The 25,631-nt window shown below is 41.5% G+C and overlaps 1 protein-coding gene across 2 annotated transcripts in view; it reads left to right on the plus strand.

The window, feature by feature from the left end:
- Kdm1b (lysine demethylase 1B) overlaps positions 1-25,631 on the plus strand; it is a 57,418-nt gene that overhangs the window by 26,513 nt on the left and 5,274 nt on the right. For both annotated transcript variants that reach the window (XM_003468762.5, XM_023564718.2), the window contains exons 8-19: positions 104-344; positions 2,109-2,293; positions 5,312-5,488; positions 5,847-5,921; positions 7,753-7,890; positions 9,020-9,191; positions 11,913-12,040; positions 13,192-13,323; positions 13,891-13,965; positions 17,326-17,442; positions 18,268-18,393; positions 23,420-23,542. In XM_003468762.5, the coding sequence (XP_003468810.2) occupies positions 104-344; positions 2,109-2,293; positions 5,312-5,488; positions 5,847-5,921; positions 7,753-7,890; positions 9,020-9,191; positions 11,913-12,040; positions 13,192-13,323; positions 13,891-13,965; positions 17,326-17,442; positions 18,268-18,393; positions 23,420-23,542 (1,689 nt within the window). The remainder of the gene's footprint in view (positions 1-103; positions 345-2,108; positions 2,294-5,311; positions 5,489-5,846; positions 5,922-7,752; positions 7,891-9,019; positions 9,192-11,912; positions 12,041-13,191; positions 13,324-13,890; positions 13,966-17,325; positions 17,443-18,267; positions 18,394-23,419; positions 23,543-25,631) is intronic.

Here is a 25,631-nt window from a genome sequence, read left to right on the forward strand (position 1 = left end):
GCTTAAGGATGAATGATGAATCGTAACCATCTGTCCTGGGCATAATCCGCATGTGCGTTTCCTCTCTGCCCTTCTCTCCCTTCCTCTTGCCGGTGAATTTCAGAGAGTGTCAGAAGTTTCCAACCATTGGTGGTACTCCATGCTCATCCTACCTCCTTTGCTGAAAGACAGCGTGGCAGCACCTCTGCTCTCTGCCTACTACCCTGACTGCGTGGGCATGAGTCCCTCCTGTACCAGCACGAACCGCGCTGCCACTGCCACTGCCACTGCCACCACCACAGCTGCCACTGGTGATGCCAGCCCAGGGAGGCCGGAGCCCTCCAAGGGGCCCCCTGCTGTGCTTGGTGAGAGCTGTGCTAGTCTTCTCTCCTTTCCACTTCCTTTGTGTTTCCCACAAAGGCAAGATTTTTTTTAAAATGTCTGAGATGATGTGTAAAGTACCTTATGATTTAATGCCTCATTATTTCATCCACATCATGTCAGTGGATTCAACCAATCCATTGGCTAGAAAATGTCTTGGAGACATTTACTTGTACTGAACATAAACAGGCTTTCAGTTGTAGGCACCATTTCTAACAATACAGCACAACAACAGCATTTGTATTGTTAGGTATTAGACGTAATTTAGAGATGATTTCAAGGCTATATCTAGGTTATATGTAAACATCATGCTGCTTAATATAAGGGACTTGAACAGCCAGGGATCTTGATCCCTGGGAGGTCCTGGAACCAATTGCTCAAGAATACTGAGGCATGATGACTGTGCTGTACATCAGTCAGATCACTGGTAGTATGCAGTTAAGGTTTCACAGAGTAACTTGGACAACCCGTGACATTAATCTATTAATTACCTACGAGGTTTAATGAGTGTTGAATTGAAAGGTGGATATAAGCTTTCAATTACAAGTTAGTGAGTATAAGAACTCTGACTTAGCAGAGGAATAGCAGTTTTGAACTGTATAAATAGCACTTTTTTCTCTGTGTCTCTCTAATGATGCCACTGGTGATCAAAACTCTCAGAATAATTCAGGACTTGAGGTTTGGACAGACATTTTCGGACTCTCGACTGTAAAGCCGGGAAGCTTTAAGATCCTGTGTCTTCCACCATCTGTGTATGAACAAACTGTATTTTTGATAGTGGAGATACATTTTTACATTGTAGTCCTATCTTAAGGTTTCTGTCTAGTGACACTGGACCTTCTTAAAATGTACCTGTGAAGATCAAAGCAAAGCTGGTAATGACTGGAGTTAGGAAGGTGTGAGGTAATAGCATTGAAATCCTGTTAGGGCCAGTGTACATTTATGAAAGACAATTTGGCAGTTTTGTACCAAAAACCTTAAAATAGATTCCCTTTGACTCAGTAGATAACCCTATGGGTACTGTAGGAAGGTATCCTAAATAAGTTATTGAATAAGTTAAGGATTTATGTGCAAAAAAAGTTGTTTTGGCTTTATTATGGCTTTGTACATTATATAGCCATTGAAGTCTTGCTTATTGATGTGGGAAAATGTTTATGATATTGTAAATTTTTAAAAGTTTACAAAATAGCACTGTTCTAGCATTTCCCCCCAGCTTTGTAGGAGTAAATACCTGTTATATTAATATTCTCTAATCACTGATACAGACAGAGTATTCCTTACATGTAAGCCCATCCTTGGGACACAGTGATTATTCCATTTTATAATTGAAAAATGCCAAAAAAGAAGTTACTTTGGAAATAATTTCCATAATGAGAAGTTGTTTAGTGGGTATAGTTTTAGTCTTTCAGGATGAAAAAGCCCTAGAGATCTGTTGCACAGCAGTGCAAATATGTTTACACTTTAGGTGTCTAAGGTGGTAAATTTTACAAAGTATATTTTCAACACAATTAAAAATTGTTTCTGAAATTTCTCTACTGTGGAAATTAAGGGTATGACTGACTTGAGAGAAATCGGGGAAAATGATTTGTTCCTGAGTGCATTGCCAATTGGATGGACGAAGCGAGTGTTCTTGTAGGATAAATGTGGGGCTTGTCCAGGCTGCCCTTCTAGGCTTGCTTTTGCTCTTTAATTCTCCTGGAGTTGGAGGTTGCAGCTTGCAGGAGGTGCCTGCTGGTGTCTCCTCTCAGTTCCAGGCATGAACCGCTACTTCCAGCCTTTCTACCAGCCCAATGAGTGTGGCAAAGCCCTGTGTGTGCGGCCTGATGTAATGGAACTGGATGAGCTCTATGAGTTTCCTGAGTACTCCCGAGACCCCACCATGTACCTGGCCCTGAGAAACCTCATCCTGGCCCTGTGGTACACAAACTGCAAAGTGAGTAACGATGTGCTCGGTGGCTGAGTGGGGTGGAGAAGAGGAGGCACTGCCTTGTGGATGGCAGCTTTACAGCTGTGTTCACAGCCTTGGCACTGTTAACAGTTTGGGGTGGATAATTCTTGGGGGGGCAGGAGATGTTGTCTTATGCACCGTAGACATTTAGCAATAATCTGCACCTCTACCTCTAGATGCCAGTAACACTTCCCAGTTGGGACCACCAAGTACATGTTAAGCCTCCCTGATCTAAAACATCTGAAATTCTTTAATATTTGAGTCTTCTTGAGCCCTGTGTCAACACTCAAATTTTGGAGCATTTCAGATTTCAGATTCTTGATTAAGGATGCCATGCTATGTTACAAGACATTTCCCAATGGGGATTGGCAAAAAGAAGTAGAAGACAAGCCTTGGGTTGGGGACTCCTTTGGTGCCTGTTCTAAATGTCACACCCTGGCTGAGGCTGAGGCTGAGGCTTTGTTCAGCTGAATCTGAAATGGGCCAGTGTCTTTCCAAAGCTAGGGTGACCAAAGAAGGTGTAAGTTGCTAAACCAGGACACCGGCCTATTTCTAGTGGTGAGAGCCACCTTTGCCTGCTGCCAGAGCCCAGATTTCTATAGCAGTCTGGATTTCTAGTGGCCTTTGAGTTGGGAAGGTGATGTAATCTGCTACCACATCCTTTGTAGCAGTCATTTTCTGTGAGGGGAAACTTAGATTGCAGTGCAAATTGCTATGTCATTCAATTGTCTCTTTTGTAAATTCTTTTTTTTTTTTTTTTTCACTTTTTTTTTCTCTTTTTCATTTTTATCGGTACCGGGGATCGAACTCACGACCGCTTGCTTATGCCGCCGAGCTAAATCCCCAGCCCCTCTTTTTTAAATTCTTGATCAGGCAAGAATAAACTTCTTTTTCCTGTCTTAATGATAAATGTTGGATGTGAGTTATTCTGGAGTTTTATTATTTTATTAAATTCTTTTTTTTTTTTTTCTGGTATTGGGGATTGAACTCGCAACCTCGAGCTTGCCAGGCAGGTGCTTATGCTACTAAGCTAAATCCCCAGCTAAATTTTATTTTAAAGAGAATAAAGCCAAACAAAATAGAATAAAGCCAAAAAGTGAAGTGATACAGGACTTTAAAATAGGATAATAGGAAATCAATAATGACTACCAAAATGCCTCTTGCTATCTTCAGAATTGCTGCCCATACCATTAGACATCATAAAATCAAACAAAACAGAACAGAATAAAATCAATCAAAACAAAACATTGAATAAAATAAAACAATCAAATAGAGCAAAACAGAATAACACTAGATTTCAAAATTAACACAGAAGAAAACCGCCCCAGAGTTGCTCTATTGCATATCATTGTCCTTCTAATGGGTGCTCAGACTATCAGTTTTAGGTCTGCAAAGTCAATCAGACAATACAAGCATTAAGTTGGTTTTGTACCTCAGTTGCTATCAACTCAGTCTGAATCAGCCGGTTGCTTACAGTAGCTCTTTAACTTAGTGTCAGGTTTTTAAGACTCTTTCATGCTCTGGCATATATTAGAATGTCATTTCATTTTATGATGGAATAATATTCTGTCGTGTAGATATATCACATATTGACCATCGACTCAAGCATATTGCAGTTTCCACTTTTTTTTTGGTACTGGGGTTCAAACTCCCAACAGTACACTTGCCAGGCAGGTACTGCACCACTGAGCTATTTCCTTGGCCCTGTTTCCACTTTTTGACTATTTGAATGTTTCTGCTATCAGTATTTTGTCGTGTTTTTAATTGTTTGGGGTATATAGCCAGGAGTGGCATTGCTGGATCATAATAATTTTATGCTCAACTTGCAGAGGAACCAGGATTTTAAAAAAAGACCTTAAAGTTGACAAAATTATGTCTGTGTATAATATGTAACATGACATATTTAAATTTGTATGTATTATGGCATGGCTAAGTCAAGCTGTTCAATATATGCTAAAGCTTACATATTTTTATTGCAAGAATATTAAAAATACCTATTCTCAGTGATATTCTGGACCATAATGCATGTAGATCTCTTGAGCTTGTTCCTCTGAGATTTTTTGACCTCTGCTTTCTCACATCCTACCTTTGCCTGTCCTGCGAGCTCCCTTTGTGCTCACAACTTCTGTGAATTCATTTTTAGATTCTGCGTCTCAGTGAGATTCTAGAGGACTTTCTGTTCCTAGTTTATTTCATTTCACATGAGGTCCTCTAGGTTCATCATGTCATGGCAAAGAACATGAGTTCCTTCCTTATTAAGGCTGAATAGCATTCTATTGTGTAAATACACTGTTTTTTTCACCATCCATTCATCAGTTGGTGGGCATTTAGTCCATTTCATGTCTTGGCTACCGTAATGCCACAAGGAATGTGAGGGTGCAGATACCTCAGTAACATACTAATTTGTTTCCTTTGGCTATATACCTTGTAGTGGTATTGCTAGATAGTAAACTACAAAATTAAATGGTAGTTTAATTTTTGGTGGAACTTCAGAACTGTTTTCATAACAAGGGTATAATTTACAGTCCCACCATCAGTGTACCAGGGAGCCCTTTTTTCCATGTCTTATGGGCACTTGACAGCCTCTGACCCCCATGCTTGGGATCAAGCCAGGCCCTTGTGCAAGTTAGGCAAGTGCTTTACTGCTGGTCTGCATTTCTGATCATCTTTTGCTTTTTGGATAGTAGCCATTTAATGAGGTGATGTATCACTGTCATCTGACTTTCCATTTTCCTAGTCACCAGTGATACTGAACATTTTTTCGTATACATATTGGCCACACCTGTGTCTTTTGAGAAATGTCTATTTAGGTTCTTTGCCTTTGGGATACAGTTTAGGGCCTAATGCAGTGCAAGCAAGTGTTCTGTCACCAAGCCTCTTCCCTAGCTTCTACTTTGCTCACTTGTAAGTTGGGATATTTATTTTCTTGACATTGATTTGAGTTCCTTGGATGTTCTTTTTCTTTTTTTTTTTTAACAGTTTTGATTTCATTTCTAAACACAGGAAGCTCTTACGCCTCAGAAATGCATTCCTCACATTATCGTCCGCGGTCTTGTGCGCATTCGGTGTGTTCAGGAGGTGGAGAGGATACTTTATTTTATGACAAGGAAAGGTCTCATCAACACAGGAGTTCTTACCGTGGGAGCCGACCAGTATCTTCTTCCTAAAGACTATCACAATGTAGGTGTCTGGCTTCAGCAATACCACTGCCATTGTCATGATACAATACCAGAGTGTTTGATGTTAGTAATACTAGTAAAAACCACATAAGACTTATGCCACCAGGACTTTTGTAAAATATGTTCCTCCAAAGAGGAGAATGTCAAGTATAGTTTCTGCAGGAAAAAAAGTGGGGTGACAGAGAATGGATTAAGCAGTACTACTAGTACTTCATGTTCTTTAGGAGTATAACTCTAAGGGCTTCAAAGAGATGTAGATGAGCTAATGTCACTTGGTAGTTAGTACCTTCAAGAATGACTCTAGCAGTATGTTGTCATCCTTGCTCTGATTGGAGATTTGTTTCCTTTCTTTTTTTTAGAAGTCAGTCATCATTGTTGGGGCTGGTCCAGCAGGGCTAGCAGCTGCTAGGCAACTGCATAACTTTGGAATTAAGGTAAGATTTTGGGACTGTGTAGGCAGAAACAGATGGTTAATTTTTCCTTTGGTCCAAGTTCTGAAACTTAGAAACTAGATCCTAATTTTAATTAAGAATATTAAATGCATTATGTCTTTACAACAGACCCCTAGAAAAGTTAACAGCATTTGAAACTGAGTTAACTAAAGAAAGGTAGAAAAGATAGAAATCCTCACAGCTTCAAAGAGTTTTGTCTTGTGAGCAAGTCAGAAGAATTCTAACTTTTCATTAAAGCAGGAGTTCTTGACAGATTATCATTAACACAGTAAAGGAGACAGTTTGAGATGAAGACAGCATGGAAATTCACCTTCTTGGATAAAAGTTTCGGAAATACTCATTTGGTTTTTCTGTGCAAACCAAAGAAATGCTTTGAATCTTAATCTGGAAAAGAAAAATCTTTGCTTTTGAGGATTACATTGTATTGCTGACAAAACAGGAATTTGAGTTGGATTTATAGAAAGTGCTTGCTTTGTGAAATATTTTCTCTGTGACATTAAACTTCAAAATAGGGGGCTGGGGATTTAGCTCAGTGGCATAAGCGCCTGCCTTGCAAGCAGGCAGTCATGAGTTCAATCCCCGGTACCGATAAAAGGAAAAAGACAAAATAAATAAATAAATTACAAAATATCTTAGGTGATTATTTCAATGTTAGATATAGGGCCAACCTTTTTTGGTTATGTTTTACTAGGAAAACCTACAGAATATATTGCAGAGAGGGTTGTTAAGCTCAAAGTCCACAGAGACTGACTTCATTCAGCCTTTGAGAAAGAAGTGAGAAACAGATGGGTTGCTGTTCAGTCGAAGTCAGAGTAAGGGGATAGGGAGGGAGGAACCATGACTTGGGGTGCTCCTAGTTAGAGGAAGTGTTTAGGCCTGACAAAGAGTGTCCAGAGGACTCCTGTTACTCAAGTGATGAAGGAGACAGCCTGGGGACCAGCCATCCCCCTAATGGTTCAGAATAGAAGTGGATTCCTGTAAGTAACTGAGAGATGGTGAAGTCAAGGGCCTCTTCTCAAGCAATTCAAAGTCATGCTTTTAGGGATCCAGAAATGAAAGAGCTGGTCTTGCAATAAATAAGACTCACATTTTCAGCAATTGCAATCCAGCAAACTGAGGCACTCTGAATTCCAGGGCTACAGGTGAGATGGTCCTTGTCTCACTTAAGAGCAGTTTCATATCCCCATGCATTAGAAATGTGAAGATCAGTAGCCTGGCAGTGGGACTCACTTGTTTAGGCTGGCTACTGATGTCATCCTCACACACAGTGGGACAGCTTTTTAAAAAAGTAATAGTCATGCCTTAGGTGCTTAAGTTCTGTTTGCAATGCTAAAGGAATTTTTTTCTCTATGCATAGATAGTTCATAGAAAAATCAGCTAGTAGTTTATTTCTCTTACAGAATATTATTCAGTACAAGTTTTTTGGACTGGGGATTTAGCTCAGCGGCATAAGCAGGCAGTCATGAGTTCCATCCCGGTACCGATACAAAGGAAAAAGACAAAGAAAAAAAAAAAAAAACACAAAACACAAGTTTTTAAAGTTCATTTCATGTACTAGCTGGTGAAATCTGGTCATTACCTGGTTTGAGAGGGAACAGTGGGAGGGATTCCTCCAGCAGAACACTCAGATTCTCTCACCAGAGCTCAAATTGTTGTGAGCATCTGCTTTGGCTTCTGTTCAAACTTAACTAAAGTTGCAGCTTGTGAAATACAGTAGATTGTGAGAGTATTTTAATGCCATTACTGTGCATTTTGGCTACTCTACCTGGTATGACTATCCTGTCCCACTTGGATGCCCTGCTTGTGTTTTTAGGTAACTATCCTGGAAGCCAAAGACAGAATTGGAGGCCGAGTGTGGGATGATAAATCCTTTAAAGGTGTTGTAGTGGGAAGAGGACCCCAGATTGTCAATGGCTGTATTAATAACCCAGTAGCACTAATGTGTGAGCAGGTGAGGTTTTTTTTGTTGTTGTTGTTATTTGTTTGTTTGTTTAAGATTTGTATTGTGGACAAAGAAAAACTATCTTGGTTTGCTTGTACATAGTACCTCATTAATATGCATCTTATCATTGATAAGAGCACTTGTCTAGCAGGTGTGATAGCCAGATTCCATCCTTAGCAGCAACAACAAAAAGGTCCACAGTATTAGTGTGCTTCCAGCCTGGACACACAGCAGCCCGTCATCCTCTTTGCAGAGTAAATAGGAGCAAGCAAAATTCTGCTTTTCTGTGAAGGCATGTAAAAGATTTTCTTTTTCCAAAAGCTTTAATTTTATTTGTGTGTTATTTACAGGCCATCTGATTAGTTCATAATTTTAGGTTGCCAGATTTAACACATTGAATGATGGGGTTTTTAATTTTTTAGTGCAAATATGTCCTAAATATTTCATTGAAAGCAGGACCTGGTGGCATGCACTTATAATGCACTGGGAGAAGCTGAGACAGGAGGATCGCAAGTTCAAGCCCTAAACTGAGCAATTTAGGAACTTTACAAGAGCCTCCCCCCCCACACACACACACACAAAATTGGGATTGGCTCAGGGCTGTAGCTCAAATGAAGGCCCTAGGTTTAGTCCCTATACCGAAAAAAAATTATAGGGGATGTTTTGGATGCAATATTTAGGGATATACCTAGTACTTTAAAAAAAATATTATCTGAAAATGCATTAACTGGGCATTCTGTCTGTTATCTGGCAACCTGGTTGGGCCAAGATTTTTTCTCTAGACATTTACTGATAGATGGTAAACCAACTTCAGCTTCTCTGAGGGTTTGTGTGTCTGTGTCTTCATTCCCATGAAGGTCCACAGAGGAGGCCAAGTGTCTGATGAAGACGGTAGCTGGCAGCGTAGGGCACATGGCAGGGAAGCTGCTGCTGTCGCACTCACATTCGGGTGAATTCAGGCATCTGGGATTCCATGCCATTTTCTGACCGCTTCGCTTTGCAGCTCCTCCCCACGAAGCACATTCAGCTTTACTTTTGAGACTTTTTTCCGTGACACTTCTGTCTAATTGCAGCTTAGAACCTATGAATATTTTTTCCCTGGGAAAATGTTCACCTTCTTACTCTTATTATTTTGAAGCTTGGCATCAGCATGCATAAATTTGGAGAAAGATGTGACTTAATTCAGGAAGGTGGAAGAATAACTGACCCCACCATTGACAAGCGCATGGATTTTCATTTTAATGCTCTCTTGGATGTTGTCTCTGAGTGGAGAAAGGATAAGACTCAGCTCCAAGATGTCCCTTTAGGAGGTATGGGCAGAATGGTGTTCCGCTTGTGTGTCTTAGTGTCGCCCTAACTAAGCTTGATGAGTAGCAGCACAGTTCCCGCGTGAGCCGGGCCGTCTGCAGTAGGGAGGGTCCTTTCGTAAATCCCATATGGACCATGGGCTTACCTGGGGGTCTCCGATGCTGCACATGTGACCTTTACTTTGCCCAATAGCTGGCGTTTTACACAGTCACCTAAATGTTTAATTTTAAATCACTCAGAGGCACGCACTTTTAAGGAAAGAAGCCCTATGTGAATAAAGTATCATCCTGTGACACGTTTTCTAGATAAAGGTTTCTGTATATCAGGATTTTTCATTTCTTAAGGCAGTAGGTTATGATTTTTCCCGGTATATTTTGCTTAAGAAAGGGTGTTATAACTTAAGAATTTAAATTCAGAATCCTCTGGTTTTGGTGGTTCAGTGAACAGCATTAACCACACCTCGGTGAGCAGTTGAGTGCCCACAGTGACTCATTTGCCTGAGGGTGCCAGCTGAGGTTTAATACGCTACTGCTTAAGTTAATATTTATGTAAGCTACAATTTAGTGACCTGAATGTGTTCATTTGTAGTTCTTGAAGGCATAGTATTTATTGGAGTGGAAACATTTAACCTCAATTTATAAGATGTTTATTTGCTTTGATTCTGTGTTCTTTTGCAAAGGAGAAATCTCAGTTCTCTAGACTGATATGTTTTTCATACCCCAAATTAATTGGGGTAAATGTGTCAGTAGTAGAGATGGTTTGTCTCTCCTTTTACAGTTTTCTCTGAGAGACTGTACCTGCTACTGTGATCGCTCTGGGAAAGTGTCAAAAAACAAATCTTTTTTTTTTTTTTTTGTCTTTTTTCATTTTTACCGGTACCAGGGATCGAACTCACAACTGCCTGCTTGCAAGGCAGGTGCTTTATGCCACTGAGCTAAATCCCCAGCCCCTAAAAAACAAATCTTAATAGAACATTTTCAGAAATAAACTCTGGGCAACAGACAACCCTGAATCAAATGCTGTGGTGTCCAGACCAAGTGGTTAGTTGCTAAGTTTTCTGGAGTTGACAACAATTATCAGGTCAACTTGGAGGATGCTCTTAGAATTTGTCTTGTACCTACTCGTCTGGTAGCTGCTAACTGGGCTTTTCTTTACATTTCTGAGTTACAAAAGTATACTTTGCTTTGGCCTTACTTTAAAGTTACTATGGGAGGGCCAGCAATAACATACAAGTCATTTTTCGTCTTAGTGTTTTATGGAAAAGCTTTCCTGGTAGCACACACATCTCTATATAAATGTTATAGTTCTGTTCTACCTGTCAGTACTTGGACCACTGAGATCTCACTTCAGTAGCATGTAGCTGCAGAAAACAAAGGGGCCAGGTGTACAGCTCAGTGGCGTAAATGCTGCCTGGCAAGTGCAAGTCCTGAGTTTGATTCCTGATACCAAAATAAACGAAGTATAAGTACTGAGTCCAGAGTTTATTTCAAAGCATATGTGCTAAACACTTCAAATATTACTTACATGAAAAATTACATTAAGACCTTTCCCAGTCTGTTTATACTTAATTTTATATTCTGTTTTAACAGTCTTGGTTCTTTACCCTTCACCAAAGAGAAAGGCACCAATAGTAACCAGAATCCCAGGGAGCTGGGGACGAAAACCTGGCATGAATCTGGAGGTGTCTTGGCCATCTCCATGTTGCAGTCGAGTGTGAGGATCAGCTTTAACAAGAAGCTTTAGTTGTAGAAAAGCACAGCAGACTAAGACAGAAACAAAAGTTTACTGGTACTCAGCTCGGTTTCTAGTCTGCACGATGCTCCACAGGAATCTGGGAGTCTGTGGCATATGCATTGGGTGGTTGTCATTGCTGGGAAAATTAGAAGTCACCTGTGCTAAGATACTTGAAATTAGACATGAGGCCCGAACCCTCCCCTACCTGTTAGGCCCCCAGTTATGAAGATGGTAGTTGAAATGACTTCTTGGGGCTATGTCTGTTAAAGTTCTAGTTAGATGGAGTAGGTAAGTGTTGGTGCTGGTGACAGGGAACCATCCTGGGGACCAGCAGGCCAGGATGGAAGGAGCGGGATAGGGAAGGGTCTTGGGAGGGGCGGGCCCTGTAGGGCTGGACTTTATCAGGAAGATTAAGCAGTTGTTTTAGTGGACAGGTAGCAGTCACCACCTTGGAAATGACTAATATGTGCTAGCCCTGCGCGGCTGTACCTTTTGAAATGGATTATCCAATCCACAGGGAAGTGGCTGTTAAAGGTACTGAGGCAGAGGGCCAATGTGGGGACTGTCCACAGGGAAAGTTCTTGACTGGGAGAGCCTATAGCTGGTAGTTTGTCGAGGTCTCCTAGTTGAGGGGAGATGTTACAGGAACTGGGCTTGGAGACGATGGGAGTAGCACTAGAAAGGCAATGGTGGACCTCTGTGTGTGGGTGCATTTATGGGCGAGGGCACTTCTGTGTGTCTTGAGCAAAAGAAGCGAGTTTTTCAAGTAAGAATAAATGAAACATTCTTGCAGATATAGAACTCTCTGTGTCTTGTTTCCATTAAGCCTTTACATCCTGAGATGAGGTCGTTGACCTGATAAGAGAACCCTTTCCTCCAACTTTACTTGGAGAAAGATTTTGGACCTTTTGGTTTGCCAGGTAAAAGATATGGATTGGGCAGAATCATGTTAAAGCTGTTTTTCTCTGCTCTGGTATGTTCCATTCCAGAAAAGATAGAGGAGATCTACAAAGCTTTCATTAAGGAATCTGGCATCCAGTTCAGCGAGCTGGAAGGGCAGGTGCTCCAGTTCCACCTCAGTAACCTGGAGTACGCCTGTGGCAGCAATCTCCACCAGGTACGCATGGGTTTGTGAAACAGACTTGGAAAATACTTGCTTTTGCATATGTGCTGCTTGTAGATCTAAATATCCAGTTGGTGTTGGCTTGGATAAAGAAGCAGGAATGACTCTGTTGCTCAGAGATTTGATCCTTGCAACTTCAAAGCATTATTAATCCACATTGTTTTTTGAGACAGGCTTCATTGCATAGTTCAGGCTGCCCTTGAACTCACTGTGTAGCCCAAGCTGTTCTCAAACTCATAGTGATCTTCCTGTATCAGCCTCTTGAGTGCTGGGATTACAGGTGTGCACCAACACAGCCAGCCTCACACTGATTTTAACTTCTTTGTTTTTAAACCAGAAAAATCCTCCTTCAGATTCTATGTGAAGATGCTCAGTCTGTAAAAACCTAAGAGAGGAAGGGCTGCTGCATGAAATGGGGCTGGGCCACGAGCCCTATCCTGTGAATGCCCCCCATCCCCTTCTTTTCCTCTACAGAAGCCCTGGGGTGATTTCTTTGGAAATGTGGAGTCTAAACACACTGTTCTCAGGAAACCAAAATACAGCATTCTTGCAGTTTGGCCTGATTACCTTGTAAAAAATAAATTTAAATTTGCTCTGTCCATTTAACCAACTGTGAAGCTAGCACTGTAGTACTCTGTATTTTGAATAGAAACACCATCGATGATTGACTCTGTTTCCAACTCCATTCTGCGTTACAGTTGGAACTGCAGCATTTTGCAACATCGTGCTGTTTCACCCGCTGTGAGCTTTCCAAGAGGAGGGTAGCACGGAATTAATTCTATGGAGTATTCTGTGGAGTTAATCAAATGTAGTTTCACCCTTAGAATTGCCCTTCGCCAGAGTTGTGAATATGCAGAATCAACTTTTATATTTTAAAATCGGTGACCAATGCTAAAGTGATCCAGAACTTTTGTTTTGAGATACATTCTCCTCTGCATTACTGAGAGAGTCCCTTCTGCCCAACAGTAGTGTCTGCCTGGGCTGCTCTGTTCCTCATCCTCATCCTTTATGTCTCCTGCAGAGTTGGTGTCTTCACCTTCCTGCTCTGCATGTCTGTTCCTGCCTGGAACTCCTTTTAGTGACCTTCTGGTATAAGCTTGAAGATTTACACTGCCTGAAGATTAACATCTCTTGTTGTTTCCCAGGTGTCTGCTCGCTCCTGGGATCATAATGAATTCTTTGCCCAGTTTGCTGGTGACCATACTCTCCTAACACCTGGGTACTCTGTAATCATTGAGAAATTGGCTGAAGGGCTTGACATTCGGCTTCAGTCTCCGGTGAGCACTGACGGGGGTAGGAGACGCTGGCTCTGCCTTGTCTTGGGGTGTGGACATCTGGGATGCATGATTCTCAGCAGATGGGTTTTTGATGACATGTCTAGCCAGTGTCTCTGGTATTTTCTTGATATAGTTGTAGCCTGTAGTCATAGCATTGCCCCTGTCAGGCCACAGTTACTGTTTGGAAACCATAGCCTCCGTGCATGTTCATTAAGAAAATGTTTTAAGTTACTCACGGCCTTTCAAACCTAATGCAGCTTATTTTCACTTTTAAGTTTTCCCATCAAATCCTTTTCTCAGTGGCTTCAGATTACAGACTGTTCTAGTAATAGAGGTGATTATGAATATTTCACTCTCCAATATATCATAAAGTTTTTCCATATTTTGACATCTTGTTTATAAGTCTGAATTCCCTGAGTTCAGCTATAAGGGTTACTTAGATTACTGCATGCCAGGGAATGAGTCCCCATAACCTTAGAGATGTAAATTTATTTAATGCAAACAGGATTGGGTCCTGCATCGTGTGGTTCCAGCCCTCATTTATTCATAATTGTCTGGCTTGGGCAGGTCCAGAGCATTGATTACACTGGAGATGAAGTGCAAGTCACCACGACAGATGGCACGGCATATTCTGCACAAAAGGTAAGTGCTGGGCTCCTCTCGGTTGCACTCCTTGCTGCCTGCATGGGTCTGCGGGGAAGGAAAACAGTCTTTTCCCATGGCATGGTTTGCCTATAGTGTTCCACCTAGAGCTTTCTTGAATTTCTGACAGTTTAACTGTGTCCACTTAATAGTGTGCAGGTGATTGAATTAATGTAACTCTATCTGGATTCATGGCAGGTAGAATTTAATTAATGTTTGTCAAAATGCCTTGTAGGGTACATTGGTTCTGAGAATTAAGCAAAAAAGAAATTCCTTGGTCAGTCTGGCCTGTAGTCCCAGCACTCTTGAGAGGTTGAAGCAGGAGGATTATAAATTTAAGCCCAGTTTAGGCAATTTAGGGATTTAGTGAGACCCTGTCTTAAAATAAAAAATTAAAAAGGGCTAGGGTTGTAGCTTAGAACGAAGGCCCTGGATGCAAAAATTCCTTAGCCAGGGGCTGGAGATGTGGCTCAGTGGTAGAGCTCTTGCCTTGCATGCAGGACCCTGGGTTCAGTCCTCATCATCACACATGCACAAATTCTTTAGTCAAATAAGTTAGCTATGTGCTATCACTCCACTTTTAGGGTTAAAAGGAATACATTAAAAGCTCCAAGAAGTCCTGCATTAAAGAAATCTATTTTTCTTTAATTCTGTGCTTTGTACCATGAAACCTTTTCTACATTGGAAATAAAAGGAGAAGTTCTATGTTTTCATTTCAAAGCTATGGTTCTACATAATTTAATTACACTAACTTACCTTTTTGTAGGTGAAATTATTGATAGGGATTTTTGGCACAAGGTTAGAAGACAGAATATAAAGTAAAGTGGGCTTTATTTTAAGGATGTGAAGAGAAACTCCATGACTGTGGCGTCTGGCTTTCTCTGCCAGACACATGGTGTGGGGGGCATACTATAGCTTTGGTCTGGGGTGGTGCCTAAAGGGCATTGCTGATGCCCAAGCAGCCCATTGGAATTCATTTCGCGCCACAGGTAAATTGCCTAGGGGCGGGGAAAATGACCTCAAGGTAAACATCCCTTGGTCCCGGCTCTCACTGCTGCAGTGTCCTATCTAGGGCGAAATCCTTTCACTTATGAGCCATGTAGTAGTAAACCCTGAAATCACAGATTTTTGTCGTATTGGAGAACAAAGGCACTGACTTGGGGTGATGAGCTCTGATAACCCTCGGAAGCTGTCACTTGTTCCCAGACCTGCTGTGCTTTTTGCTTTCCCTGGTCCTTGACATTTATTCAGCAGCACAGGACTGCATATTGCCTTGGCAAGACAGGCCTGGAGGATGAGTTGGGTGGGGTGTGTCCTGATAATTATTCCTACCATTAGCTGGCTGGGAGAATGGGGCTAGCAGAGTGTTTCAGGCCCGGTACAGGCTGGAATCCCTTGGGAGGAGCTCCCAGGAAAGATGCACAGCTCTCCCTGCTGAGAGTCTTGCTGGTCTCACTGACTGATTGTGTTTCTAACATTTCCTGATTCCTGTGTGCAGTGTGCTCGGGACACCAGGTACAGTGTCCTTGTCTGTATGCCCGTCATGTACTAAGGTTCTTCCAAGGAGGAAACCTTTCTTAAGGGCCCATCTCTTAAAATTGCAGGTCAGTGGACAATTGAGCCTCTGTGTCTGATCTCAGCAGGGGGTGTCCAGGACAGCACCCTGATTGTGCTTTCTCTGCCTGGTCACCCTTTGCTGGTCCAGGCCTGGCTCATGCGCTGTCCGTTTTTATATTCAAACCTTCTAGAGAAACAAAGACAAAGCTGCAGGTGCACTTCAAATACCAAGTATTTTTATGTTTATGTAGCTAGCACTTAGCAGTATTGGAAGTCTTCCCAAAGATGTGAGTGGATGCTTTCCAGTCCCCAACACGAGGCCTACCAACCTGGATGGTTTCCACTGAGGTGTAGCATACATTCTTAGCTAGAATGTGTTCATGTCATTTGCCTTTATTCAAGTTCTTATGCTTATGGAAGCTTTTTTGGGTTTTTGGTCATAAAGAAGACAACTAGGTCTTATTTATTTCCTTGCAATTCTCATATATCATTCAGGTGGCTAATTTTGTTATTTTGTGGTAGTGGTTTTGGTCACATGAAGGCTGTTATCTATGAACAAACTGTCAACTTATGAGGATAGAAAGCATGTTTTCTACCATGTAGCTCTCATGTGACAGAAAATAGTGACAGAAGTCATAGAAAGGATGCTCTGCTTTCTGTAATCCTGGAATAAGGGTGAAGTCAAATATATGAAGTCTCTGGTGAGAGGTGAGGTAGATAGGGTGTTTGGTTCAGCTCCATTCGACTCTCATTCTGCAGCTATTGAAAAATGAACATGGGGGCTGGGGATTTAGCTCAGTGGCATAAGCACCTGCCTTGCAAGTGTGTGGCCGTGAGTTCAATCCCTGGTACCGATTAAAAAAAAAAAAAAAAACACATGCGCACACACGTGCATGCACACACACGCATGTACATGCACGCACACTCTCTCCAGACTCCTGGCAGCAAGACCAGGCCCTGCCAGCCTCAGACCTTTCTTGCCTGAGCCTGGATAGGAGTGTTTGGGCTTCACTCCTGTGTGTTGCCTCTGCTGACAGGCTCAGGTTCACTGCTTGGTTCTTTGGGAGCAGGGACAGGAGAAGCTCCAAGATCCAGCTGTCAACCACAGAGTCCAGAAGAGGGCAGGAGGTGCCTCACTGGCTGGTGGAAGTGGCCCTTCCTGATTGTAGCCACAGGTCTTCGATGGCCTGGTGGTGTGATGTGGCTTTGGGAATCATTTATGACTTAAACTTACTGTTTCTTCAGCCCTCCCCAGTGAGGCCTTTTGAAAACATTGTGTGACTTTCTAGGATTATAATCCTTATGTTGCTGTGTGCTTTATCACTTATAAAGCACAGTGATGGATCTTAGTTTTAATTTTAAACATTACTTGTATCCTGCAAGGTTACTAGAGCAGGTCTTGCTGTGGGGCTTGCCATGTGCTAGTATCAGGAACAATACAGGGGTTCTCCTAACCCCATGTTTTGAGCTGTTTCATTTTGTAGCCCTGCTTTTCAGGCTTGCCCTGTGATAGTCTCTCTCTTCAGATGCAGAATGATTGTTAACCATAGGGCCTTTATGCAAATTCCTCCTTGTGATGCCACTTCTCAGCTAGGCAGCCTTGAGCAGTGAGCAACCATGACTGCTCAGGCCATCCCTTGTTCTTATAGGATAACCACATGGGATATTGACAGTCTTGGGACCAGGAAGAGAGAGGAATATTCCTCAGGTGTTGATTTTCCTGGAAATGAACCCACTGGGTAGGTGTGCTTTTAGGTTCAGCTGTTCTGCGTGTGTGTGTTAACTGTTAATTGTTTTTCACAGGTATTAGTCACTGTTCCACTGGCCATACTACAGAAAGGTGCCATTCAGTTTAATCCACCACTGTCAGAGAAAAAGATGAAAGCTATCAACAGCTTGGGCGCTGGCATCATTGAGAAGGTGACTGGCGAGAAAAATGTCAGATGACAGGACTTGTGCTATAGGGACATACATTGGGTCATTTATGAGCCCAAATAAAGTTCAAAGATCTCATTTGAATAATCGTTCATGAAGAATACCAACAGGTGTTACCCTAAACAAAAGGCTGGCTGAAGTCTGAGTTTTGACCTTCTAGAGAATGAATCCTGTTATTCAGAATCAGGATTTGCTATAAGCAGATCTGGGAATAATGACACATGGCACAAGGACACTGTGCTCCCAGGCCAGGGCTCTCCTGGGCTGACTTCACCTTGCTTGCTGTGGGTTGCCAGTTGGTCTGAGGGAACCGGTGGTGTAAAAATGTGAAGCTAGGCATGGCATCTCTGTAATCTCTGCTAATTTGGATGAGCTGAGGGGAAACTGAGATAGATCGTTAAGTTTGAAGCCAGCTTGGGCAATTTAGCAAGACCCTGTGTCAAAATACATTTTAAGGGCCTGGAATTTACCTCAGCGGTGTAAGCATCTGCCTGGCAAGCGTGAGGTCATGAGTTCAATTCCCAGTACCACAAAAAAAAAAAAAGAAAAAAATTAAAACGCTTGGTTTTAGGTCAGTGATAACACTCTTACCCAGCATGTGCAAGACCCTGGGCTTGATTCCCTGTACTGCAAACTCCCAAAATAAGAAACTTGCTGAGAGAAAACTAAAGCTATAGGAAGATGGGAAAGATGAAAGATGTTCAATGTGTGGATTTGCTTTAGAGTCGAGCTGCAAGTTGCTTCTTAGGTATAAGTCTGCAATTTTGAAACAGAAAACATTTACCCATCATTCTCTTGCTTGTTTTTCAGATTGCCTTGCAATTTCCATACAGGTTTTGGGACAGTAAAGTTCAAGGGGCTGACTTTTTTGGCCATGTTCCTCCCAGTGCCAGCCAGCGGGGGCTCTTTGCTGTATACTATGACATGGATCCCCAGGTAAAATCATCTGTAAAGCATACTTTGAATCCTTTTGTTAAAAGTATAGAATTTAGCTGGGCATGGGGGCTCACGTCTGTAATCCCAGCGCTCAGAAGGCCGAGGCAGGAGGATCATTGCAAGTTCGAGACCAGCCTACGCTACAAAGTGAGGTCAAGGCCAGCCTGAACTGCATAGTGAGATCTAGTCTCAAAAAGATAAAAAATAATAATAGAGCAAGCAGGCAGTCGTGAGTTCGATCCCTGATACCGATAAAAAAAAAAAATAATAATAGAAATGTATAGAACTTAGTAATTGCTCATGTGTCAAGTTCAGAAACAAATGAACCTTGTGGAGATTCTGTCTGTGTGTGATGTATGTATATGCACAGACACATGTGGTTATGGGTACTGCTGGGGATTGAACCAGGCCTTGCACATGAGATTTGGCTGAGCTACATTTGAGCCATTTTTTTGTGAATTCTTTTTTTAAAATTTTTTATTGGTACACATTTTCAGGATATAATTATTACATTCATCCTAGGGGGTTGGTACAGTTACATAATGCTGTACATTTTAATTCCGTATTCACTAGAGGCATTGACCTATAGTTTTCTTATTCAGTTGGGTCCTTGTTTGGTTTTGTAGTCACATTGGGAATATGTCTTCCCTTTCATTTTCATTAAAGAGTTTTAGATCTTCCCTGAAGTTTTGATACAGTCCTGGACTTTTCTTAGGGATAGGGGTTTTTTTTGTTTGTTTGTTTTGATTTTGGTTTTTTATTCCTGCCTCAATTTCATTGCCTATTACTGGAGTGTTAGAAGTTTTTGTATCTTTTTGGTTCACTTTTATTAATGTATGTGTATCTAGGAATCCATTTCTTTTGGATTCTCCAATTATTGGATTACATTTTTTTTTTTTTTTTTTTTTGTCTTTTTCATTTTTATCGGTACCAGGGATCGAACTCAGGACTGCCTGCTTGCAAGGCAGGTGCTTATGCCGCTGAGTAAATCCCCAGCCCTGTTTTAGCTTTTTTCATTTCTAATTGCATTGATTTGAACATTTTCTTTACTTTTTTGCTAAGATTGGCAAAGGGTTGGTCTACTTTGTTAATTCTTTCAAAGAACCAACTGTTTGATGCATTGATTTTTTGTAATTTATTTTTGTATTATTTTAAAGTCTCAATTTCATTAATTTTTTCCCTAATATTTATAATATCTTGCCCTGTTCTAGCTTTGTATTTGGATTGTTCTTGTTTTCTAGGAACTGGCGATGCTTCATTGAGTTATTTGGGCTCACTCTGTTTTTCTCATGTGGACATGGACCACTATACACTTCTCTCTTTGAATTGCTTTCATTATGTCCTGTAGTTCTGATGTGTGGATTGGCATTACCATTTGATTATAAGAACTGTATAATTTATTCATTGATTTATTCTGTGACCTATTGATTATTCAGGAGTACATTGTCTAATGTCCATGTATTTGTATAATTTCTGTCATTTTTTCCCATTGAATTCTGGTTTTATAGTACCATGATAATACACATGGGGTATCTTGTTATGTAGTTCAGGCTGCCTTGGAGCTCATTGAGTAGCCCCGATGGGCCTCAAACTCAGGGTGGTTTAACTTCTGATATTTCTTTATTGATGTTTCTGTCTAGTTTACATGTTTTTGTTAGTGGGTATCAAGGTCCTCCACTATAATTATATTGATCTTTTATGTCCAGTTGTGTTTCTTTTATGCAGTTGGGTGCACCAGTGTTTGGTGCATGTTTATTTATAATTGTTTATCTCTTCCTGTTGAATTGTTCCCTTAACTACTATGTAGTGACCTTCTTCAGTTCAAATCAGTTTTGGCTTAAAGTCCATTTTGTCTGAAAATAGATTATCTACTCCTGCTTATTTAGATTTCCCACTGCATAGACTACTGTTTTCCATTCTTTGATTTGTAATCTATGCATTTCTTCTTACATATAGCAGACCTGGGTGGTTTTTTGGTCCAGTCTGTCAAGTTGTATCTTTGGATTAAGAAATGCACATTGGGAGTTATTAATGAAAGGTGTTGACTTACTACTATTAATAGGCCTTTACCTCTGTCCTAAGATCTGATCGCTTTTGTTAATTTGAAGAGGGAGGATATGGTGTAATTGGCCCAGCACCCATTTCTCCAGAAATGAACTGCTGTAATATTGGTGATACAAAGAAGCAGATACTGGCATTCAGTAAAAACTAATTAATAACACCTGTGTCACCATTGACAAAGCAAAGAAATCAGCAACAATAATGGAATCAAAGGCAAACTGAATATTGGCATACTATAAGAACCAATAAAACTACCTGTAAGACCCTGAACAATCGAAAAGAGGTCTGCAATAATAATATAGATGCAGTGACAAATCAAATCCAGCAATTTAATAACTACTGTTTAACAACTGTTAACAGTACAAAAGAATTCAACAATAATAGTACAGTCACCTAAATATATAAAGACTAATAAAGCTTGATAGTAATACTAATAAAAATGGATAGAATGGGAAGCGGGCAATGCAGTAAAATCTGAAAAATAAAAAGATGAGAAAAGAAAGATAAAGGGTTGAATTATGGAGTAAAAGGAAATAGAATTGTGTAACAGTAATAGAAAAAAACAAAGAAAAAGCACAGAAGAAAAGAAGTGGAGTGAGGAGGGGGGAGGAGGACATAAAAAGAATTACAGTGTGTGGTGTACATGTACTAACTTCTCATGATGACTGTAATCATTACTACAGGTGTATAATAATAAATGAAAAAAATCTTAACCAGAAAGAATGGTGCTTCCTGGGACATGAATTGGTACCACCACCCCCGCCCCCCAGCCCAAAAGTAATGAAAAGAGAAATGAGTCAAAAATTTCCCGTGTGTTGGCATGAGTGGTTTCTTTCCAGGGTCTGCAGCGTTGGAATCTGAGATTCGGGGAAGGCGTCCTGAGTCCCTAATGAGTCCTGTTGTTTTCCACACGTACTGTATGTGAATGCTGAGGACCCCTCCCCCCCCGTGCCTGCTGGGTATTGTTGGGCAGTGTTGTCTGCTCTAGGGCTGCATTCACTGCAGTTGCTCCCAGTTTTCCTTTCCTGCTGTGCACCAGGAGTTACAGCTTTCTCTGCTTTGTTTATTTTTTTGGTACTGGGGATGGAACTCACAACTGTGTGCTTGTAAGCCAGGCGCTTATGCTGCTGAGCTAAATCCCCAGCCCCTTTCTCTGCTTTATTGCTTGTGGATTTTTGAGGTTCTCCCCACCCCTCTCTGCTCCAGAGGCCTATCTGTCCATACACCTTACGCAGTGGCAGCTGACTGCAACTAAGTGTTTTCTGATCACATGTTAGCAGGTGGGAAAAGTAAACAGACTACTGAGCTGCACTGGGTGTAGGCGTCAGGGAAAGCGGTTAAGCACTGGACTTAGTGCAAGTACTTTGAGACCTTGCACCCCGAAAACTACATGCAACTGCCTTGCTTCTCATCACAGAGGGTAGGACCATTGTGTCCTTCCTGGCCTGAGTTTAAGATTTCTAGGTGTAGGAAGTCTATGTCTAGCCAACACCTTTTCCACAGCTCTCTTATGAGTGTCTCCTATCCAGCCATTGTGGTAGGATGATCCCAGAACCCTGAAATGTAGTTAATTATCTCAGGCTTAACCCTTTCCCAGAATGGCTTCTGATTAAACACTTTCAAACATGGCGGGCATTGCACTGGATTTCTTTTTCCAACTCCACCCTGTGATAAGGAAGGAGTTTCTTTAAGAGGAAAATCACATTTTTCAGTTTGTAATAACCATGGGCTTTTCTTTGGGTGAGTTCTGCTGGCCTGGTCAGTTATTTCTTCCTGGAGCTGCTGACCTTACTGAGCATACCTTAAGTTTGTGGACACCAGTCCCCCTCCCTGAGAACTGGAATTTACATTCTAGTCGTCCTCATTCTTTTCTCTGGGTTATCTCCAGTTCCTTCAATTTCTCTGTAGTTTTTAGCTTTCCTGTTCTTTTTTTTTTTCTTTCTGGGTAAGTTTGAGACAAAGTCTCACTATATAGTTCAGGCTGGCCTTGAACTCACTGTGTAAGCTAGGCTGGCCTCAAACTTGGAATGAACCTCCTGCCTCAGCCTCCCAAGTGCTAGGATAACAGGCTTGTGCCACCACGCCCAGCTGTGTTGCCTTATTCTCGATTCCTGGAGATCTACCCCTTCTTTTCTTCACTGAATTGATTGTTTTTCAAGTGTCTTGATTCCAGGTGTCATCGAGGCTGTATTCCAGGTGCTACAAGTCTTTACTCTGCCATTTGTTATCCCAGTGAATTGTTGGTGCATTTTTATTTAGGGAGGACCCTCGTGCTATGGAAAGGAACCCTAATAGTTGCTGTATTTTTTTGAAGTGGGAATGATGCTTCCTGGGACATGAACCTGTGAAGTATCATTTCACGCTGAGGGGAGTAATTCTTCGGTGGAGTTGGCCATGGTGCAGCAAATGAGTGAATTCAATTCAGAACTTCCTCTCCCAGTCTTCTCATGAGCTGGAAGGCTGGGGTGTGTTTGGCCGAAGAGGGAGGTTCATGGTGGGGTCAGGAAGAGGGAGGGGACCCCTGAAACTTGAGGGGTGTGGTGACTTCCCTGAAGCTATGTTGCTCCACACAAAAGCTAATTCCCACTTTCTCTTGGTTCCAAGAAGCTTTGTTTAAGCAGGCTTCATGTGGGAGTCCGCCAGTTTCTTTGCTACTTGAGGTTTTTTCCCTGGTTCTTTTTCTGCAGATTTCCCCTCAGTCTCTATTACTTCTGAAATAGGGTTTGATATGAGAACACCCCACAAAACCCCGAGTGTGGCGTTACCACTTTCTGGGCTGGTGGTGGTGGTTTTCCCGGGCAAGACAGTGGAGTGGGTAGATGAGGAAAGTGCGGTTGTGAGGGAAAGGGCTGACTGGAGGGGTGCTGTAATGCAATTCAGTTTGTGAGAAGAAAACTGTGGAGCTGAGCATTGTAGAGACTTTGTACCAAAAGCAAAAATGAACCGCTTTCCTCTGTGCCTGCAGAAGCAGCAGAGCGTGTTGATGTCGGTGATTGCTGGCGAGTCAGTGGCATCAATTCGGACCCTGGATGACAAGCAGGTGCTGCAGCAGTGCATGACCACCCTGCGGGAGCTGTTCAAGGAGCAGGTCAGAGAGGCTCCGGGTTCGGCAGGCGCTTCCTAGCTGCAGGGAGCCAGGCCCCCGCCTTGGCTGTGTGGAGGGGGTCAAGGCGGTAGGCGCTGCTGTTCTCCCCAGGACGACCCTTTTCACTTGTGTCCCAGTTAGCGTGCTGCCCTAGGGCGGCCATGACAAATCCTCAGGATATGTGGCTCGGACAGCAGACACTGCTTGCCCTCTTGGTCTGGGGGCCGGAAATCCCAGGTCCAGGTGGCGGAGAGTTAGTCTCTTTTTAGAGGACTCTCCGTGACTTACAGGTAACTGTCTTCCCTTCGTGTCTGTGTCATCCCCTCCCCTTAGGAGAATACACCAGCCAGATTGCTTTATGCCCATCCTACAGACTCCATTTTAATTTACCAATTACCTATCAAAGACTCAGTCGTCAAATACATTGCCATTGTGACTACTGGGGACTTCATCACAGGAATGTGGCTGGGGGACGCTGCGGCCTACAGCAGTGCCATACCTCCTTGTTAAGTAGTCTTCCTTCCTCTCCTCACATCACACACAACCTGGTTTTTTCCTAAGCACAGAAAAGGTTTAACATTTGCTATATTGATTTGGTATGTTTACCAAACCCTAGCTTTGACTGCAGCTTCCTTTTAAAGAACATTGTTGAGAATTTTCTGTACCTCACATAAGCAGTCTTTTTCTCTAAGGAGCTCAAGGTGCTTTATATTTACAAGTTTTCCAAATTTAACTATCTGTAGAGATTTGTAAATGGCTATATTTTATGCCTTTCTCAAATTAAGAAACAGAAAGAGAACTAAAATTACTTAAAAATGACATATATTCATGAAGAGGAGAGGCAGCCAGTTATGTGCCCAGTATCATGTAAGTAGGTCTTATAGTGATTATATTCCACTATCTTTTTTTTAAAATTTTATTTTAAAAAGAGAAAAGTCAGAAGAGAAAAACAAAAAGCAAAAGACATAACAACAGCAAACTCAAAACAATAACAATACAGGTTTTCAAAACAGAATGAAAGAAAATTAGACAAAATAGAAAAACAGAAAAGAAGGGTAGAACAATACCAAATTCAAAAAAAAATTAACATCATAGATTCTCTAGTTGATACATTACTCATTGCCTTGTGTATCTTGGGGCTTTTTCTTCAAAAGTTTGCTTTTAAATTAGTTACTTGGAGTGTAGCACAGTTTCTAGAGGAGTATTTTCCACATTGATGCTTGGCTTAAAAAATAGTTGCCAAAGTCACAAAATCAAAACATAAATAGTGGCTACACACTCACACATTGACAGTGCAAACCCTTCTGCTCAGTGTCTCAACAGAAATTCAGTAATATGGTCATCTATCCTACACACTATACATACCGTAATACTCTTTAGAGCACTTTCCTTCTCTTTCACTTTCACAATATGTATTGTTGGATCCCATTTTGTCAGCTTTTATTATTTTTTACACTAGAGAGACAATATATTTACTAATGTGAGTCTTATTTATTTCACCAATGAGGATATTTTCAAGTTGCCTCCATTTACCTCTAAAGGCCTCAAGATCATCCTTTTTATAGCTGAGTAGTATTCCATTGTATAAAATATCACATTTTTTTCATCCACTCTGCAGTTGATGGGCATTTTGGTTGTTTCCAAGATTTAGCTACCACAAATTGTGCTGCTATGAGTGCACATATATAATCTGTGATATGACCTGTTCAAATTTTCTGGAAAAATACCCAGGAGGGAAATAGCTGGATTGAATGGAACTTCCAATCCTAGTTTTCTGAGGAATCTCTATACTGAGTTCCACAGTGGTTGCACCAGTCTGCACTCCCACCAACAGTGGAGCAGTGTTCCTTTTTCCCTGCAGCCTCACTAACATTTGTTATCAGTTGATTTCTTGATAGCAGCTATTCTTTCCGGAGTAAGAGGAAATCTCAATTGTTTCAATTTGCATTTCTTGAGTGACCAGTGATGGTGAACATTTCTTCCTGTATTTATTTGCCATTTGTATATCTTCATCTGAGAACTGTGTGTTCATCTCAGATGCCCACTTTTGGAGAGGATCTTTGAATTTGGGGAGCTTGATGTTTTTCAGTTC

Source organism: Cavia porcellus, unplaced genomic scaffold, assembly GCF_034190915.1.
Source record: "Cavia porcellus strain 051 isolate PalLab524CR breed Dunkin Hartley unplaced genomic scaffold, mCavPor4.1 scaffold_13, whole genome shotgun sequence".
NCBI lineage: Eukaryota > Metazoa > Chordata > Mammalia > Rodentia > Caviidae > Cavia > Cavia porcellus.